The 13543-nt window shown below is 39.3% G+C and overlaps 1 protein-coding gene across 1 annotated transcript in view; it reads right to left on the minus strand.

Annotated features, from left to right (window-relative positions):
• Nucleotides 1-4063: 4063 nt before the first annotated feature.
• LOC125883470 (uncharacterized) overlaps nucleotides 4064-13543 on the minus strand; it is a 39042-nt gene continuing 29562 nt past the window's right edge. The window contains exons 16-31 of the mRNA XM_049567752.1: nucleotides 13478-13513; nucleotides 13063-13332; nucleotides 12511-12762; nucleotides 11464-11742; nucleotides 11051-11326; nucleotides 10572-10874; nucleotides 9545-9820; nucleotides 8488-8751; nucleotides 7454-7561; nucleotides 7320-7335; nucleotides 7131-7219; nucleotides 6729-6779; nucleotides 6563-6619; nucleotides 6373-6438; nucleotides 6002-6058; nucleotides 4064-4327 (exon numbers count right to left, since the gene is read on the minus strand). Coding sequence (XP_049423709.1) covers nucleotides 4320-4327; nucleotides 6002-6058; nucleotides 6373-6438; nucleotides 6563-6619; nucleotides 6729-6779; nucleotides 7131-7219; nucleotides 7320-7335; nucleotides 7454-7561; nucleotides 8488-8751; nucleotides 9545-9820; nucleotides 10572-10874; nucleotides 11051-11326; nucleotides 11464-11742; nucleotides 12511-12762; nucleotides 13063-13332; nucleotides 13478-13513 — 2408 coding nt within the window. The 3' untranslated portion in view covers nucleotides 4064-4319. The remainder of the gene's footprint in view (nucleotides 4328-6001; nucleotides 6059-6372; nucleotides 6439-6562; nucleotides 6620-6728; nucleotides 6780-7130; nucleotides 7220-7319; nucleotides 7336-7453; nucleotides 7562-8487; nucleotides 8752-9544; nucleotides 9821-10571; nucleotides 10875-11050; nucleotides 11327-11463; nucleotides 11743-12510; nucleotides 12763-13062; nucleotides 13333-13477; nucleotides 13514-13543) is intronic.

Raw genomic sequence — 13543 nt, forward strand, 5'->3', positions numbered from 1 at the left:
AATCAAAATACTGTCCCACTTCTAGACTGCTTGCCTCTATGCCGTTTACACCCACTAAATTTAAAGAATGGGCAGCACAAGGCACATAGTGGATTAATGGGTTTCTTTGCTTCAAATGTGCCTGTAGTCCATTGTACCGGCCCGACATGTTGCTGGCATTATCAAATGATTGGCCTCTACAATTAGATAAGTCCAGCCCGAGATTCTCCACCATGGCAATTACACAATCTGCCAGACTTTGGCCTGTATGGCTCTGAATTGGCTCAAATGCCAGGAAACGCTCCACTATGTTTTGTTGTTTATTTTAATATGCTCTGCCAGAAATGGGTCAAATTGGGATATTAACTCTAATATCCCCAAATAGTTGCCGTTACGTGGCGATCCAAGGAGCTCGTCATTCCCTCTGAATGCCAGTCCTCTTTCTCCTAAAAACTTGATCACTGCCACTACACGTCGCAAAACACCCCTCCAATATTCCCTCGCATCCGAAGTTTGCTTTCTCAGGGCTGAGTCGATTGCGCCAGTTCCACTCATCCTCTGCATCAGTGTCAGCATGTTGGACATGGACTGGGCTCCTCTCATGTTCTGAAATGCGATGTGGATGTTTCCAGTCACAAAAACCATCCACAAATGCATTCTTTGTCACCCCGAAAAGTTTGCAGGCAAAGCAAAACACATGTCCAGTTGATGGTGAATACACCACCCATTCTCGTGGTGCTAGTTGTCCATTAGGCAGTCGACTGCACATCATGTCATTGGTTAATGAACGAACCCGACCACCTAGACCGCAGTCTCTGTCGATGCAGGGTATTTTGCTCTTCTGTTCTGAAATGAAGAGGGCCCTCTTTCAATAAGAACACTCTTTACTTTGTCACTGGATATATTTCCCCACAGCGCAGGATCAGTAACAGTTTCACACCAGGAGTCTTCATCATCATCCCTCTGCTGTACGGCGCTCTCAGGTTCGTTCCCGGCCGCAACATCTCATCCTCCGCTGGCGATGTGAGGACTTAGCTCAGGCTGACCTGGCTCGCCGCCCGGCTGCTGCCCGCCGTAGTACTGCAAGCATTGTCCGCTACGGTGTCCGTAGGAGGCAGCGCCGCTCCACCACTACTAAACATCTCCGGTGAACTTGAGCTAGCAGTGTTAGCATCCTGCAGGTCATCCCGGTGACTTGTAGTATTGGCACCGCTGCTATGAGCATCATAATCTTGCCCCACTTTTCTGGTGAAAAATGTTGAGATGGATGGAATTTGCTACACCAAAGCGGCATCTTTGGCTTCTTTTTCTTTCCTTTGTTTTCGTTTAGCTGATCCACTGTGCGCCCGCTTCTCCATTTTGAAAACGCACTGTACGTTTGACCCCCAGCGTACATACGTATGTACGTACGTCATTGTGTCATCAAACATTACTGATTTAATCTTATAATTTCTAAAACATTCAAATGATTTTATCATCATACTACATTTTCAAAACCACATTCATTCCAATATTTTTTTTTAAATTGTACAAAAAAAAAAAACAACAACTCTGAAGGCCAAGGGCCCCTATTGGCTCTGGGGCCCTGGGCACACGCCCACTTTGCCCATGCGGTAATCCGTCTATGCACAGAGACAATCAGCAGGAGTTTTAACCTGCTACACAGACTCCATGGTTGCTGCATGTAGTTGCTGCAGTTTACTGTGTGTGTACTGAGTTTTGTTGAGTAATAATGCAGTTGGATATGCAGGGTTTTGAAGTTTATGCGATATTAACTGATATTGAAATAATTAACTGCATCATTTTAACAACAGGATGCATTGATTTGATTGATTATTTGAATGTAAAGGTTGCTGGGTTGCTTTGCATTGCCACTGGTACAAATAAGAATCCCTTTTAAAGAGATTGTACTCATTTTTTACACAGTTCACCTGTTGGAGGGACGCAGAGCCACACATAGAGAGGAAACATAGACTAGCTGCATTAAAACACAGAACTGCAGAGAACAGCAAGCTCAGTGTAGCAGCTTCAGTTGATTATAGTGGACGTGCTCTGCTGTGGGCATGATGCAGCATATGTGTTGCTCTGCAGCTGTGTCTCATGTATTTTGGCCATAAGAGAAAAGAATCTGCATGTTTTTCAATTGACTTTTGATACATGTGTGTGGCATGGTGGCACAGTGCTTAGCATTGCCCACCCTGGGCCAATGCAAGAGCAAAAAAACCAACCAAACAAACAAAAAAACTCTCAAGCAAAAAGCAAATAAGAGTTAATTACTGATGTAGTCTGCACGAAAGGTGTACAGATGAGGAAATAAACACTCAATCGAGTACAGTTCATCCAGATAACAAGGCAAGGCTGCACTGAAGTAAACACTGGAGAATACTCTCTTAAAGGAAGAGAGAAATTCCTCCAGACAGTGACGAGGCAGAAAAGACTGAAGAAATGGTTTGTTATTTTATACTTTGTTGAATGCACAAAGTCAAAGTCAAATTTATTTGTATAGCACATTTCATATGACAAGCATAACTCAATGTGCTTAAAATGAACACAACATACATATGAAAACACATAACAACAAGGAAATTACATAGTAAAAGAGCATGTAGAAACCTGACAATAACAGCAATATAAAAATAATGGTACAGCTGGTTTAAACCACACATATGTCTAAGTAAAAGCTTGTGAAAAACATTTTTAACCTGTGTTTACAAGTGGATATTGATGTAATAGACCTGAGGTCATGTGGTAAGGAATTCCAAAGAACTGGACCATAGTGACTAAAGGTACCATGAGCTGATCTAGAATATATTCTTGGAATAGTGAGAAGGTCTCTACTTCCAGATCTCAGGAATCTATCTGGCGTGTACTCAGCCAGCATGTCATTGATATAAGGTGGAGCTACACCATTCATAGCTTTAAAAACAACAAGCAAAATCTTAAAATCAATTCTTTGCTTTACAGGAAGCCAGTGAAGAGAAATTAAAATGGGAGTGATGTGCTCATATTTTTGTCCTGGTTATCACTCTAGCTGCAGCATTCTGAACAAGCTGCAGCCTGTAAAGTGCCTGTTTTGTCATTCCTGTGAAAAGTCCATTACAGTAGTCCAGCCTGCTAGAAATGAAAGCATGCACCAACATTTCAGCATCTGAGGGGGATATAAATGATCTAACTTTAGTTATGTTTTAATATGATAGAATGCAGTCTTGAATATGAAGGAAATATGCTTCTGAAAATTAAGATCAGTGTCAATAATAACACCTAGATTCTTAACATGCTCAATAGGTTTCACAGAAAGAGGAGTCAGTCGGGAACTAATCTGCTGCTTTAAAGCTTTTGGACCAATGAGAAGAATTTCAGTTTTGTCATCATTTAATTGTAAGAAATTTTTGGTCATCCAGCACCTAACATCATTAATGCACTGGATGAGGTCATTTACAGGACTAAGATGCTTAGCAGAGACAGATATGTATAGCTGGGTGTCATCAGCATAGGAATGATATGATATATTGTATTGACGGATTATGAAACCAAGTGGGAGCATGTAGTTAAAAAGAAGAGGGCCAAAGATAGACCCTTGAGGCACTCCATATAAAACGCTGACCTCATCTGAAAGACAATCTCATGATGAAATGCAGCGCTTTGTGATACACTGAGTCAAGAGGCTCAAAGGTGGAGGAAGAAGCATGCATATATACAATATCACCATAATCAAGAGCAGACGTGACTGTAGATTAAACAATGGTCTTTCAACTAGCAGGAGAAAAACAAGATTTGTTTCTATACAAAAATCCAATTTTGACCTTCAGTTTTCTTGATAGGTTTTCCGCATGGGTTTAATAAGTGAGTCTGGTATCCAGCCAGAGTCCCAAATATTTATAACAATTTCAATTGCAGAACCCTGAAGGGTTTGGATATGGACAGTAGGCTGGATATTCTTGGGTAACATAGAGCAGTGGTTCCCAACCTTTTTTCCTTAAAGGAAATGGCCACTTTAGGAGGATAACAGCTCGCTGGAATAACAGCTACACTTGAAGTATTACATTTTGAAAATGTAATAAAGTCCACTGATGCATTTCAAAAACGTCAGAATGGCTCATCCGTCATAATCCAAGTGCCCTGAAGCTGTGGCAGCCCGTCATCCTCCGATACCCTGTACAAGTTTTGTGGATTAAAAAACTACACTGGACTTCTTGTTGGCATGAGGGTCAGTAAGTACTGTCTGTATTTTCAAAGTGGCCATTTTCCTTTAAGAGACCCCTTTTCTGTCATTGAGTTAAACACTACTGCAGTTCTTCATGTTGTCATCCATTCTGCTGGTTTTGTCTATGCAGATCTCTTTATTGATCTGGATGAAAACCAAAAGGAAAAACAAGGTTAGGGTTATTTAAGAATTGAGGGTGCTCAATGACATTTTACACCCATTTCTAACCCATTTAACTATCTGTATCTGTAAAATAAGTCACTATAGTGACTTATCCCAAAATGCATATTGTGTTAATGCTGTATTATTACCAAGAGCTTTTCCTGGTTTGACCTCTGAATAAACAGTTTCATCCACCGCTGCAGGACGTGATTTTCCTATGAATGTTTTGCATTAAACACTAACGCCCCAGTAAACAATCATAATGATATGTACACTGTCTTCTTTAGCAATGCATCCATACATGATCTAAAATAATCTTAGTGTCCACAACAAAACAAGAGAAGGCATGATACAGGTTACAGTGTTAGGAGGAAGAGGTCGTTGTTTCTAAAAGTGGAGTATGGGTACCAATAGGTGTTCTTTGGAGTACTGCAGGGGGTACATGAGATTTTTAAAATACAAAAAAGTGAATATAGTGGATTTTAGTTTAATACAAAAATGTAATTACAATATTGATAGACCACGTTTTATATATATTCAGTTATATTTTATATAGCTATATATTTTATATTGACAGCACAGGAGATACATGGACCAAAAAGGTCCACACACTGAGATCAATGCGAAGATAGTCTATTTATGTAACACATCTTTGCACAAGAAAAGATGCTAAACATGCAACAAAATGATGAAGAGCAGCAAATGTTTCAGTCCTTGACTATAATCAGAGCTACTGACATGAGTACCTCACAGAACAGATATAGACACAGACAGATTCCTACCAGGTGTGGTCAGTCAGCTGGTGCCACTTATTAGATGAGATCAACTCTGAGGTGCAGAAGCATGACTACCAAATCACAATGACCTGTCATATGAGTACTACACTACTCACAGCATCCTCAAACACCAATATATGATAACAGAACATAAGAATATACAATATACACTAAACACAACCATACACAGGATGATAGAAAAGAAAGGACAGAACATGACCAAGCATGTCCAACAAGGCCATGTTGACACATGCAGCTCTGGAGAGGAACAAGAAACCTAGAAAAACAAGACCAATTGTGTTTGATTCAGACCTAAAGGCTGTTCAGTTTTGTGAAGAAAGATCCATCTACTTTCACACTGAAGACGTTTTGTTTCCAGATCTGTATGTCTGCAGCGAGGGTTAACTACATCACTGCCACAGAAGCTGAGTGCAGTGGCTGGATGTTTGGCCTCCTGGAGGTGAGCACCTTTGAGCACCTTATTTTCTACACAGATGTCTTATATAAATAGACTGTTTTTGCATTGATCTCAGCCTGTGGAGCTTTTTGTGGCTTTGTGGCATGTTCACATTTCCATTTGTCCACTGTGTGTTTCTGCCAAAAATGTTTTTGCTCTGGTCAGGGAATACTCAGCTGAATAAATATTTCAAAGGGTGTACATTATTGAAAAACCTTTCGGAAACCACTGGAATAGGTCATAATGATGGCTTGAACTTAATGAATGAAAAATTGTCATGATTTTAGAATATGTAAACAGTAAATCAATGAAAATAAGAGAAGAAAATAAGAAATTACAGCCACCATTTTCCAACACTGAAGCATTTTTGACTTGGATGACAAACTGTGTCAAAGAACAGCTGCAGGTGGACGTTTTACTTACCTTTGTCTTTCTTGGCTTTATTGTGAAAGTTCACCTGGGCATACATCACATTGTTGTCTGAAACAGAAGCCACATTTCAAGTTTTATTTGTACAACAGTTACAAACAAATGGATGGATCGATAAGCAGAATTAAACCAATTAAATGTAATGTGTCCTGATGTGTTTTCCATGACTGCACAGTAGGGCCAGGTATTAAAGCAATAAATGGAAAAGTAAATGACATACAATTTACATAAAATCTGAACGCTCTTTATGTACTGTAGGATTTGACCACTGCAGACACACCAAGTGGTATGAAGTGGTATGAAAAGATTACACTGTGACAGTACCCAGTAAAAAGTTAGAGTGAATCTGTTGTACTTCACTGTACCTGTAGCTGATCTTATCTTCACATCTGAGTAAACTGCGCTCTCCTCTGGCTCCTCTGTTTTCTTCCCTGTTTGAAGGATCAGATGAATGCATGAAAAGACAACTTCCTGTATTTTATTTAGGTACTGTTGGTCTACAAAGGCATCTCTAGTGTTTGATGTAATTGTCACTACATAAAATAAAGTACTCACCCTTCTTAGCGATGTTTTTGAGCTCAACCACAGAATATGTGACATTGCTGGATTCACCTGAAACATAGATATTTGTTTAAACTTAAGGGATTGTCAATAAATCACCTGATCACCTTATTCTAGTATATCTAACTGCTCAGTGTCAAACATAAAGTCTATACTTTACCATGTTCAGGTTCTTCAAAGCCTTTGATTGATTCAGAGAGAACAGCATCGCCTACAGAGCAGTGAAAATCAAGCCAAGGTCATAGTAAAACCTTTGATCACATTATAGAATATTCTACATAATTCCAAAACATAGTGATGGCCAAATGAGTCCTCTTGAACCACTGTCTTTATTTTCTGAAGCCACCAGATGGCACTGTCTGCTCAACAAAGGTTTGAAAGCACACTTTGAGTCCTTCATCTTTATATTTAAACCAAGAGTGCCATCTGGTGGGGTCAGAAAATAAAGAAAGTGGTTCATGAGGTTTCATTTGGCCATCACTACCAAAACAGATAATCACATGTGAAATACTAGTCTTAGAGTTGATGATAAATCATAAAATTAATCAGGATGAAGGCTGACCATGGAGAGGAGGAGCATATTCCTTGAGCTGAGTTTCATCCTGGTTGATCATGTGGTCTGTAGCAGGGCCCCGACTGCTGCTCTGAGACCTGGTGGGCCCAAAACATGAAGTAAATACAGTGACTTTAAAAAGAATATGCACTGTGCTACTGTCACATTCAGAATGAGAGAAGAGAGTGTTGGACCGACCTCACAAAACATGAATCTGTGGAGCAAAAAGACATCTGTTGTTACATTGTTTTGTATGCCAAATTGTTCGACTGTTACTACAGTACATGTAATCACATCAGAGTCAGTCTAACATCAGAAGTAAAAGATCTCACCTTTTGACTTTCTGTAGAGATACAGAAACAGCAGCAGGAGAAGAATCAGTAAAACTCCACAAACCGGCCCAACAATCAACAGCACAGGAAATGGAGGCCTGGGCGCTGCTATAATAAATATTCTATATTAATATTTACTCATATAACACTTTGATCAAATAGAGTTCCCAAAGTGCTTTACATAAACACAGAGTCAAGGTCCAGTCAAGTAATAAAACTCCAAGAGTAAAAAAGACAATGACTGACGTCCAAAAATGTATAAGAACATACATCAGACTGTTCTCACAAACTGCTTGTACATTTTCCTACGAAAAGTAATGCGCCCAAATTCATTCATATTCCACGGATTTGAAATGCTGCGATAACACCAATGCACTGACGACAGTAAACAAGGAGGCAGTCGAGCACGCAGATTGGAGTGGTGGAGGGTCACAAACAATAGACATTTACTTGTTACTTTCGCTGGTGTCACATGTGTACTTTGAATGAATTTTGAGGTCTTTCAAGGTACGTCTTCACCATGTTTGATCCTAACCCTAACCACTGTAACTTCCACTGGCTAACCCTAACATCCCAAACTTGTTAACAAGTTAACAACGTAACTATGTGTTAAGGACGCAACATAATATGTGGGGCGCTAATTCATAGGAACCATACAAACCATTATGAGAATATGTTGCACACATAGATACTAACATGCAAACATAATCTAAGTATGTATACAAAAATACATTCACGCATTAATAAATGCACAACTAGAAAACCACATACACTAAAATACACCTTTATAATCCCCTGATCAGATACCATGCACATTTAGATTAACACACAAACACATACAGTATCATAATAAATTCTAAACCTTTCACTTCTAATCATATATATTATATTAAATGTATGAAACAGTTTCTCTTTCACAAACAGTTTTTGAAAAAGCTAAACAAAGTCAGACTAATTCAGATATAATCTTTCTATCTTGGACCGTAACACAGCTTTACAAAAAATGCTGAAGAAACTGTTTTAATCATACTCACATTTTACTGACATCCAACTCTCTGGTGACGTCCATCTCTGCCGACCTTGTGGTGAATCTTTTCCTGTACATTTATAAAAGCCTTCATCTGACTTTGACACTGCAGAGATAGTCAGCTCCCCTCCAGTAACATTTTGGATGAGTTTGTCATTTTTATAGAAATCCACATTATAAGGAACTTTTTCTGTCTTGAATTTGCAGCCAAGAGTGACAGAATCTCCCTCAGTAACAGGATGGACAGGGCTCACCAGGATAATATCACTGTCTGTAAAAAGATTAAAGAATACAAAGATTTGGTTGCAGAGATCAGCTGGTGCAGCTTAAACAAGCTGATGTAACATTATGAAAATAAATGTTTGAATTAATTTTACAGCTGCATGCAGTAACTGAGAAATCCCTGTCTTACTGTAAATGTATCTTTCTGTCATCAAACCAACAAAAAGATTATAGTACTTGTTTCAGTGTTGCTCACTGATGTACTGTAACACTGTAATTTCAGTGCAGATCACCCTTAAAGGTCTGGTGTGTAGGATTTAGTGGAATCCAGCGGTGAGGTTGTCGAACTGAAACTTCTTCCTTTGACCAAGCCTGTAGGAGAACTACTGTGGCTGTATGTAGATATAAACAGCTCATTCTAAGGTAACGAAAACACAATGACTCTTTTTTCAGATGATAATAAATCAATTAAAACATAGTTATGAATACTGTATACCATTTCTGCCAATAGATGCCCCTAAATCCTACACACTGGACCTTTAAACAAGTCCTTTCATTTCAGCTGCTGGTGACTGGGGATGTGACAGTATAAAATTAATGTTAGATGATTATTGTCATAAAGGTGTCAGTGAGCAATAAAATCCATCTGACAACATCTTGGAAAATATTAAGAAATGATACTTGAATGAACCAAAGCTGATGAGCTCTTTTAAAGGTCATCAAGTTTCACTCATTTTGAAAATCAGTTTGTATAATGTTAGTCACCTTCAGATTTTCAAAACTATGTAACAGAATGTTAAAATACTTCAGAAACAAAATCTTTTAAATGAATTAAGACTCACCCTGTTTAGTGATGTTGACTGCATTGCTGAACTGTCCTGTTTCAGACTCACACCAGTAGACTCCACTCTGCCAGTAACGGTCCATGTTGCATCTGGATCCAGTCATGGTCCCCCAGTAAGAAGAGGAAGAAGAACAGTGTCTCGGGTAGCCATCTACAGAAAACCTGCTCACTCTCCACTCGGTAGAGTTTCCCTCACAGCTCAGTGACACAGGCTCTCTGCTGAAGTGTTGCATTCTGTCAGGACTCACTGTGAGAGACGCTGCTGAATGAGAATCTAAAAACACATAAAAAGCAGACAAAGAATAAAACATTTAAAAGGCCATACTGTCAACAATCATTTGATTTCCTTGTTGGTTTTAATGTGTTTAAATGCTGGAGTATAGACACAAAGGATCACACCAGTACAGGTATATAATAAAATTTAAAATTACACCATGGAAACAATCCTTCAGGTTTAATGTGGATTTAATCATTTTGTTATTTCAGGCTACAATGCACTAATACAAGGGTGCATAAATTGAAGTACAGCTCTCTGGGTACATAACCTCCATGTTTATCCCAAAACATGAAGAGAGGAAGAAGAGAGCTAGCATGAAAAGACAGAGAGAAGGAAACAAGCCAACATAAATGGAAGGAGGTAAGAAAATACATGAAAATAAAAACAGGAAAAAAGAAAAGAGGAAAGGGACGCTGAAGAAATGAATTCAAAGAAAGAAAAGAGAATCTCGACCTTTCGCTATAGTACAGTAAGTACTCAAAATGTAATGTAGTAGTCTTATGAGATTGGGTTATGGATTTCAGTAGTTGAAGGTTTGAACAAATGTGCACAATGAATGATGTGTAAAAATAAAAAGGAAGTCATGAGATGCACTCATTTTAAAATTCAGTCCAGCAAAAGAATCTGACAACAAAAACATCAGTAGTTTGAAAAACTAAACTATTGACCTGATGCTGGTGTGAGGGAAAGGTCACAACAAGTGCTTTTATACAATCATCTGAGCATGGAAAAGTCAAAACAAACCTACCTCCAGACCAGACAAACTTAGGTTCACTGTATTGAGTATAATACACTGGATCTCCTCTTCCAGCTCTGCACACATATCCTGCTGTGTGTGTCTGTCCATCAACAATGTAGGAATCCTGTTCAGTCCCATTGATGCTGCCAGGTATCAGCTCATAGCTGTAGGAGCTGTCTGACAGTTTGGGAACAGCCTTATACCAGAAGAACCTCCATCCTGCAGATGGATGTTCAACACTGCAGTTCAGAGTTACTGAGGCTCCAGGACTCAGCCATAATGGAGACACAGTGAGGACAGGCTGAGGTTTATCTGTTGGAAAGTGATTTCACAGAATGAAGACATGCTGTAATTTGTTGTTGGTAGATGACATCCACGACTTGTATTCAAATTCAAATATAAAGGTGCACTGTCTGAAAATACAGGGAACAATAATTTCTTTTCACATTCAGCAAAATAAAGATGACGACTGATGACATGTGACTTACAATCAGATACTCTCAATGTGAAAGCATCACTCCACTCTGTTGAAGACTTTTCATGTTTCAGTGTGCCCACACACCTGTAGTCTCCACTGTGTGATGACAACACATTTCTAATCATGTTTTCCTTTTGTTTTTCAGGTCTGTATGAGCGGGGTGTCGTCCACTCATACTCCCACTCAGCGTCTCCTCCATCCTCAATTTCACATGTCAGTGTGATCGTCTCCAGATAGTATATCTCAGGCCAGTTGGGTCGCAGGGTCACAACAGCTCTGTTTGTAACTGTTCATGATCAAGAGGCCACAAATATAAAGATTAGAAAAGATTAAACATCAAACTCATTTCAGTGTTAGTCTTAATCATGAACCAAAAATACACAGTGTATTATTTTCTGCATTTTATATTCCATATCATATTACCGACTGGATCACTGTACTCTGTGTAGTAAAGTGGATCTCCTCTTCCTCCTCTGCACCAGTAGAGTCCTCCCTGTGAGACACTGATTGTTTCATTTGAGAGGAAGACAACATCTTGTGTGGTCAGAGGTTCAGAGGCTTTATTGCCTCTGTACCAGAAGTATTTCCAACCAGATGATGATGATGATGATGATGATGATGATGATGATGGGCTCACAGAGCAGGTCAGCGTCACACTGCCCCCTGATGGAATGTATTTCCTCAGTCTGGCCTTTGGTTGTGCTGTTTAATTTAGACAAAGACATAAAAGTGGTCATTATTTCCCTGTGAATCAGTCCAGTTTGAAAGAGAATGAAAATGAATAATATAATCTCATCCAGCATTCTTGGTGGTGCTACAACTTACTGTAGAAAATGAAAGTTTTTTTTTTAAATTTTATATACTTTATTAATCCCTGAGGGGAAATTCAATTTTTCACTCTGTTGTCAATTACACACAGGTCCGAACACACACATGCATAAACTGGACCTATACATGCACTAAGTGGAGAAATGTCAGAGTGGGCTGCCCATGACAGGCGCTCCGAGCGGTTGGGGGGTTCGGTGCCTTGCTCAGGGGCACCTCGGCAGTGCCCAGGAGGTGAACTGGCACCTCTCCAGCTACCAGTCCACGCTCCATATTTTTGGTCTGGACGGGGACTTGAACAGCCAGCCCAACCCAAGTACTTCCACCCCGCTACTGCCACCCCAAAGTATCGTAAACTGATGGAAATCAGTTGCAACGATGCTTCTGTTAAACATTTATTAACCACTAAAGCTGCTGGTTAAATTAACCTAACATGGATTAAAGTGAGCACAAACACACTTCTAAGAATGAACGACAATTTAAACACAGCTTTCTCTTTTTCCCTTTGTTAAGTGTCCACTGTGTCTAAGATAATGCAGAGAAATCATCACTCCACTTCACTCTGGAAATGCTAAAGTACATGCCTGCTGCTCTTTATCGCAAAATGCCCTTAAATTTTGAGACTCTAGTGTGAAAACTACTTACGTTCCATTTTGAGTTTTACTGGTTCAGATTCGTCCTCAAATTTACACATGTAAGAGCTCCCATCTGAAATGACTTGAACTGTGTTTTCTGAAGACATCGCTGACTGATGGTTTGTGTCTCTTTCAATAGGTGATCCGTCTTTGTAGAAAACAGCATTCTTCTCCTTTGTCTGAGTACGATGTCGACAGCGCAGGGTCACTGATTCTCCTTCAAACACAGTGGATGCAGGACTTTCCAGGATCACATCTTTGTCTGTGGAACACAGGTCAGTAGGTGTTTCATTAAATCATCTCAACAAATGAACGTATCAGTCATTTGAAGATCTTGTTTGAGTCGTAGGGGACAAATTCTTGACCATCCCTGTGGATTGTGCAATAACAGTCTTTTTCTCAACCTAAAACTGTTTTTAAACAAGATTAACAACATTCATACATTATATATTGGCACTTTGCCAAACAGGTTGATCATATCAACATGGCTGATAAAAATAAATAAATACATAAAGTAATGCTTGTAGTGAACTTGGTCATGGTGGTAAAACTTATCACTTACCTGATACAGTTAGAGAGACTTTATTACTTTCTTTTCTTGAATATGCTGAGTGCTTGTGATCACCAATGCACTGGTATTCACCACTGTCGTCTGTAGACAGAGATTGTGATGTATATCTCTTGTCTGAGCCGAAGGGGGGAAATTCTCGACCATTCCTGTAGATTACGTAATACCAGTCGGTGTCTTTTCCCACCCTCATGTCACATATGAAGGTAACAGACTCTCCGGTAAATAAAGTGGACCAGTTTGGTTCAATGGTCAGCACAGCATCTATAAAACCAACATAAACATTGTGTTTTCTTTATTGTATTAATTAAACACTGCCGAAACAGAACACACAGAAAATGGTGAAAAGTGATGCAGGTGTTGAATATTTGTCTCCAGTGAATATATAAACAAGAAGAAGTATAATTACCTTGAGCATGTCCACAGTAGAGGAGTAGATTCAGTGCTGAGATAAAAATTGGAACTTCATCAGACA

The sequence above is a fragment of the Epinephelus fuscoguttatus genome, linkage group LG23 (genome assembly GCF_011397635.1).
Source record: "Epinephelus fuscoguttatus linkage group LG23, E.fuscoguttatus.final_Chr_v1".
Classification (NCBI taxonomy): Eukaryota; Metazoa; Chordata; class Actinopteri; order Perciformes; family Serranidae; genus Epinephelus; species Epinephelus fuscoguttatus.